General features: G+C 40.7%; 1 protein-coding gene across 6 annotated transcripts in view; it reads right to left on the bottom strand.

Moving 5' to 3' along the window:
• Tasp1 (taspase 1) overlaps positions 1-7510 on the bottom strand; it is a 161100-nt gene that overhangs the window by 55232 nt on the left and 98358 nt on the right. For 3 of the 6 annotated variants that reach the window (XM_028755162.1, XM_028755199.1, XM_028755170.1), the window contains one exon: positions 1168-1278. The exons of the other annotated variants lie outside the window; for them this stretch is intronic. In XM_028755162.1, coding sequence (XP_028610995.1) covers positions 1168-1278 — 111 coding nt within the window. The remainder of the gene's footprint in view (positions 1-1167; positions 1279-7510) is intronic. 6 annotated transcript variants of the gene reach the window in all.

Below are 7510 nucleotides of genomic sequence, written 5' to 3'. Positions count from 1 at the left end.
ATAGAGATAGAGATAGAGATAGAGATAGAGATAGAGATAGAGATAGAGAGAGAGAGAGAGAGAGAGAGAGAGAGAGAGAGAGAGAGAGAACTGAAATGGGGGAGGATACTATCTCTGGGAGCAGCTAGAAACCTAGGGCAATAGAAACTCCTAGGAATGTAAGAGGGTAACCCTAGCTAAGACTCCTAGCAATGGAGGATTTGGAGCCTGAGACAGCCATCACCTGTAACCAGACAAGACTTTCAGTGGAAGGAATGGGACACCAACCCAGCCACAAAACCTTCGACCTACAATTCTTCCTGCCTACAAGATGTGCTGGGGTAAAGATGGAGCAGAAATCAAGGGTGTGGCCAACCAATTACTGGCCCAGCTTGAGACCCATACCATGAGAGAGAGCCCAGTCCTGACACTGCTAATGGCATTTTGTTATACTAGTAGACAGGAGCCTAGGATAATCGTCATCAGAGAGGCTTCACCCAGTCACTAATGGAGGAAATAGATGCAAAGACCTACAGCCAAACAAGTGGAGCTTGAGAAACCCTACAAAAGAGGAAGAAGAGGAAAGATTGTAGGAACTAGAGGGGGTCAAAGATACCACAAGAAAACCCAGTGAATCAATTAGCCTGGGTCCATGGGGGTTCACAGAGACTGAACTGCTAATCAGGGAGCCTGCATGGGACTGATCCAGGCCCATGATACAGGTATATGGCTTGGTCTTCACGTGGAACTCCTAAAAGTGGGAACAGGGGCTGTCTCTGACTCTGTTGCCTGCCTTTGGGACACCTTCCTCCTACTGGGTTGCCTTGTGTAGCCTTAATAGGAGAGGATGTGCCTAGTCTTACTGCAACTTGATATACCAGAGCTGGTTGATATCCAGGGGAGGCCTCTCCTTTTCTGAGGAGAAAGAGTATAAAGGGTGGGGATGGGGAAAAACTGAGAGGAGAGGAGGGAGGAAAAACTGTAGATGGTATATAAAATTAATTAAGTAGTTAATTTTTAAAATATGCTTTAAGCACAATCTTAAAAATAAACAGTGACATTTTATAAATTTATCTATAGAAAATCAACAGTGGGAACTGGGATAGTGCCAGTTAGACATCACCAGTATAAACAGCTGATTTAAAGAATCAGCCTTTTCATAGCTCTTTCCAGTAGACACTCACTTACCCAGCAGTGTCTGTTTATCTTGGGAGGAGTCAGACTCTGAAGGACATCTGCATGACCGGAGAACAATCACTCCACCGAGCACGCCATCTTCACTGGCAAGGAAAGGTGAACCTGGGCACAAAAGACTGGGAGTCACCTTTCAGTGAGTTTTCTTTTTTCACTTTCAATTTCCATTTGATTACTAGAACAAAAATGTGGCACGAATAAAAACTTGAAAGATGCCCAACTTCTGACAACCATTGTTCATACCTCATATACACAGGATGGCAAAGGCGGTCTTGCGCCTGAACAGGAGCCATTTGGCAAAGGCAGTGCTAGATACTGCCAAGATGACATGAGTTGGGGAGAGCATGTGCAGCACTGTATTTGGAATGAGACTGGAAACACCACCAGATTAAAGGACCAAAACATCTACACACAAAAGAATGTTCAGCATCCCTCTTTGATCAAGTCTCAGGGACCCGGCACAAGCCTCTCCCTGCTGCCAGAGGCATACCACCAAAGGCTTTGATTTACTACCTTAAATTCAATTTTAAACAATAAGCCACAAAGTTTATTACAAACATTTAAAAATGCTCATGATGGTTACACAAATAAGGGTGAAGCTGAACTTCTATTCTGTGAGTCTGATGGTTAGAAATAGCCCAGCCTCCTTGAGATCTCGCACACTGAGCCATTGTGAACATTTCAAGAGCATTACATTTTAAAGCCCCTCATTTTTCTTCCCCAAGGACATCTTCTTGAACATCTGGCATAGCGACTGAGCACGTGGAGAACAAATGCAAAATTAAACCAACAACTATCAAAGAAAGTAGTAAAAATAAAACCAACCAAATTGGATTTGGGGAAACTTCTGGTTAAATTTAGTAGATTAAATACATGTATTTATCTCCACAACCTCCTGAAATCCCACAGAATGTTAGATGGAAAAGGAAGGGGATGTGAGGGGGATGAAGGTGACCCAAGAAGTTTAAGAAAGGAAAAAAAAAAAAAAAGGCAGATATTTGAGGAAGGAAAGGAAGACAAGCAGCTATTTCCCTTGCAGACCTAGTGTGCTGGCTAGTGTTTATGCCACATTAACACGAGTTAGGGTTATCTAGGAAGAAGGAAAATTAATTTTTTAAAATAGCATCTACAGGAGTAGCTTGTAGGCAGGTCTGTAGGGTATTTTCTTGATTGATGATGACTGACGGGGTGGGGTAGGGGAGCTCACTGTGGGTGGTACCACGCCTGAACAGTGGTCATGTGTACTATAAGACAGAAGGCAGGCTGGGCAAGGAAGCAACACTCCTCCATGACCTCTGCACTAGCTACAGCTTCCAGGTTCCTTCAATGATGGGCTGAGATGTGGAACTGTAAGCTGACAAAAAAACCTTTCCTTGGGGCTGGAGAGATGGCTCAGCAGTTAAGAGCACTCATTATCTGCTTTTCCAGAGGTCTTAAGTTCAATTCCCAGCAACCATGTGGTGGCTCACAACCATCTGTAATGGGATCCGATGCCCTCTTCTGGTGTATCTGAAGAGAGCAACAGTATATTCACATAAATAAAATATTTAGTGTCTTTAAAAAACAAACAAACAAACAAACAGGATTTTCCTCCCTAACTAGCTGTGGTCACAATGTTTTTATCACAGCAATAGAAAAACTAGCTACACACCTATGAAAGTTATAAAACTCAAGTTTCCAGGGAGTAGAGAGAACTTGTAGTGGAAGGAACTTTCAAACAACAATAACAACAACAAAAACAACAAAAAATACTAAGAAAAAAATTTTAAGCATTTCAAATGGTTGCTTTAAAAAGGTTAGAAAAGAAAGATGAGAGAGGAGAGAAGACAGGTAGGTGGCAGGGACCATAATGAAGCTCGTGTAAAGCCAATGACCCTTATTCTCTCAGCCTTTTACAGAAAGCTTAGTGTTCCCTACTTAGGATTACTATTGCTGTGACCATCACCAAACCACCTTGAAGAGTGAAGAATTTATTTGGCTTATGCCACATCACTGTTCATTACTGAAGGAAGCCAGGACAGGAACTTAAACAGGGCAGAAACACGAAGGCAGGAACTGATGCAGAGGGGGATTGCTCCTCATGGCTTGCTCAGTCTTCTTACAGAAGGCAGGAACATCAGCCCAGGAGTGGCCCCTCCCATAGACCTGGGCCTTCCTCTACAAATCCCTTGCAGAAGATGGATGGCCCAATCTTCTAGAGGCATTTTCTTAATTGTGGTTTCCTCTACTCCGATGACTCCATCTATACTAAGTTGACATAAAACTAGCCAGCAGCACACTTGCCAATCCCTGATCTAGGGTTCAGGATTCACACTAGAGAAAAGTGGTACATCTCTAATCGTTTAGAGACTGGATAATCTTCTTCCAGAAAGCTAACATGCTCAAGAAGGAAAACCTATTTGAGAGACAAACAAAACAAAACCCCAAACTTGTTCCTGCTCTATGAAGAAGGCAAAGAAGGGCAGTGGAGAGGGAGAAGCGCGGATCTCAGAAACCACCCTCTCCCCTCCATCTCTGTATTAATCATTCGTCTTCTAGCTGGAACAGAACACCTGGCCAAAGCTGCTTGAGAAAGCAGTTTATTTTGGCTGAGAGCTCAAGCCTTCTAGCCACACTGCTATCAAGGCAATAAAGCATAATTCCAAATTAAAATTTGCTTTTACCTGTCACCTAATTTTTTTCTACCTAACTGCTGTGCTCTATATCAAGGCAAGAAGTCTTTGGCCATGTGTGGTGCACATATTTCCCCCAATTTACTAAGTGCTTTGACTTTGCTTATGAGTCTTCATTTTGGGCTTACTTGCTTTTGATGCTTACGTGGCTGATTTGCCAACCTTCCTTGTTTAAGGCTTCTGTGTTGTAAATTTTACAGGAATTTTCTCTAGTGAGAAATTATCAAAATATTTTGTCCCTGTTTTCTACTAGTACTTTTACAATTACAGACTTTAATTTTAAGACATGAAACTTCTGGAAATAATTTTGGGATAAAGATTACAATGGAGATCTTGTGGTAGACTATTCTCTTTAAGTAGTGAGCCAATTTGAATAATAAAACTTTGTTGAAAAAGTCATTCCTTGTCTAGTGACTTTAAAATGTACTTTTTCTACTGACAAATTTTTTCTGATTTACAATATATTTTATCATATCAATTTTTATATGTATTTGAAACCAAAAATTGTTGAAATAGTGAAGACTCTTCTCATGTAAACAGTGAATCAATTTACCTACCATCTTGCAGCATATCCTACTTGATTAGGCTGATATCTTCGCATTACTCATTATATGAAATAATCTTCTTGGCTTTCATATGGTTTTTAAAATAGCATTCCTTAATGGTCTTGCCTTCTATTCTTACTGAAAATTTTATCTGAATGTAATTTAGTTAAGTTATTTGAGATTTTTTTTCTTACAAGTCGAAGATGTTGATTAAAACTTCCCTTGATATATGCTTGATACCTCTACTCTTAAGCTTTTGCTCAAATACATGCAAATGCAAAATGTCCTGATAAATAAACTTACTACAATTTTTCTCAGTTCTTAGCCTTTCCAACTATCTTTTCTTATTTACCCCATCCATATTTCTAAAACAAACAAAAAAAATTCATGCTGAGTGACCTTCAGCACACAAAACAGAACAAAACCCAAATACAACAAAATAAAAGCCCTCATACTGCCAGGCGGTGGTGGCACACGCCTTTAATCCCAGCACTTGGGAGGCAGAGGCAGGTGGATTTCTGAGTTCGAGGCCAGCCTGGTCTACAGAGTGAGTTCCAGGACAGCCAGGGCTACAAGAGAAACCCTGTCTCGAAAAACCAAAAAACCAAACAAACAAACAAAAGCCCTCATACTTTGTTGTTGATGGTATTTTGTTTTGTTTTTTGTTTGTTTGTTTGTTTCTGGTAAGTACTTCACATTTTACTTTTAAAACACATCACAGTCTTAACTCTGCCCCATTCTTCACATTTATCTGATTTTATAACATTTTTAAATTCAGGTTAAATATCGAGTCTCCCTTCCCTCTTCTCCTCCAAGTCCTACCCTTACAAATCCCTCCCCCACCATTGTCCCCTCCCCTTCTCCTTAGAAAAGGGTAACCCCTTTCGGGTTCCCACCATGCACTGGGAAATCTAGTCCCAGCAGGACTAGACACATCTGAGGAGACAGCCAACCAATGACTAGCCCAACTTGAGATCATAGGAGAGAGTCAACTCCTGACACTATTAATGATACTTGGCTATGCATGCAGAAGCAAGCATGACTGTCTCCTCAGAGGCTTCTTCATCTAGCAGTGGATGGAAACAGATATAGAGACCCACAGCCAAACATCAGGGGAGCTCAGGGTGTCTAGTGGAAGAATGGGGGGGATGGAAGAATGGAGGAATAGAAGTGGACAAGCCAGAGTAATCAAGGACACCACAAGAACAACAGAGTCAACTAATCTGGGACCATAGGGGATCACAGAGACTGGTCCAAAAACCAGGGAGCATGATCGAGGTGGACCTAGACCACTACACATCTGTAGCAAATGTGCAGCTTGGTCTAAATGTGGGCTCCCTGACATCGGATTGGGGACTGCCCCTGCCATTGGGTCTCCTTCCCCCTACCTGAACTGTCTAGTTGGACCTTAGTAGGGGAGGATGTGGCTTATACTTTGAAGAGAGGCTGGATGTCACATTGTCTCTGCAAAAGAGTAATAAAACCCTCTGAATTGGAAAACTTTTAACTAGTCAAAAGTACATGAAAGACTTTACTGATTCACTATTTAAAACAGGCAAAGCAATTTTAAAACAATTCTGAAGGAACAGAGGCTTCTGCTTATTATATTCAAGTTCCAATGTGTATGCTAACCCTTATGCCCTTTACAATATAATTCAGGACGTCGCCCAGAAGTCAAGGGTTTATGAGCAGTGTCTTTTGCTTCAGAAACAGTTAGTGTGTTTTGTTTTAATATGGACCTTGCAAATAAAATCAAAATGTTCAAATAATGTAGATAAATACCTGGAAGAGACTCAGTCAATCTCTGCATAGAGATCTTAAATGCCATTAGACTATTAAGAGCACTGAACACCATCTGGGGCAGTTGTTGTGTTTTCCATTTTTTGAGTTGTTTTCCTATGCACTCATTTGCCCAGAGTACAAACTCTACAAACTTTAACTCTGTTTATTGAACACAAGCCTATTACATTGAAGGATAGTTATTGACTGCTCAATTATGTTTGGAGATAGTGAAATTTTAAAAGAGACACACAAAAGCATACCCAGTAGTCAGAATATTGTAGGTTTTCAATATCTGTTACATGATCCCAAAAATTACTGAACGGCAGATCAATCTCAGGTAAGGAAGCAACATGCCCCTGGTACAAACAGCACTAGGAGACAACTAGCTCTGGGCACTGAGGAGAGTTTTGTCATATCAAGATGTTCAGAAACAATTCACCAAAACAAGGAAAAGAGGTCAGGTGTGGAGAGCAAGGGAACAGTGATGCTGAAAGTTCTCAACATTAGGAAGGAAGAGAAACACATGTGTGTGCAAACATAAACATGGGTGGGCACATGTTTGTGAGTGCGTGGGTATACACACACACACACAGACGTGTACGTGCACCTGACTAAATTGAAAAGATCAGAGAGTAATCATTAGGATCTGGTTGATCAGAGAACTTACTTCACTGAAATTGAATAAATAAGAAAGAAAAAAAAACAGAAATCTGGTATATGAGAAGCTTTGAAAGACTGAAGGCTCAGAGCATCAAGAAGGTGATATCACTTGACAAGATCTTTTGCTTGGGAGGTAGAGAACTCAGCAAACAAACCAATCAGGGAAATTTAATGGAATTCCAACCACAGTCTGCATTGTTTCAATGAGTCAAGGAAGTGCTCTGGATCAAGGTCCCACAATGAGGAGCTTTGCACTATGGGTGTTCCCTTCCCTTCCCACTAGAAACGTCACTTATGTAAGCTTTTTTTTTATCCTATATAATAAAAGGAAGGGGGTTACAAAGTTAACAGTACTGTGACTTCTGCTTCATGTTCCTTAACATGAGACTATTTGAAATATCTTTATGGAAAATCAAATCAGAGGCTAAGATGGAAACTTAAGATGGAAGAAGCCACTGCTAATCAGCCTTTCTAAAAACATGGTGTTAGAAATTTCAGAAAAAAATTTTAAAAAGGAACAAGAGAAAGGTTATAAAGGAGGCCATTACAAGCTAAAGAAACACCACATACTGAGGTCTTGAGGAGTTAAGAACCTGGAAATTTAGAAAAACAAAAATAAGGAAGGTGAAAAAGGCCAACATAATGAACAGGACTGGAAATGAGGTTGAAGGGTGAAGT

Source organism: Grammomys surdaster, unplaced genomic scaffold, assembly GCF_004785775.1.
Source record: "Grammomys surdaster isolate TR1022 unplaced genomic scaffold, NIH_TR_1.0 129, whole genome shotgun sequence".
In the NCBI taxonomy this organism is placed as follows: domain Eukaryota; kingdom Metazoa; phylum Chordata; class Mammalia; order Rodentia; family Muridae; genus Grammomys; species Grammomys surdaster.
This window is presented reverse-complemented; position numbering and strand designations above follow the sequence as displayed.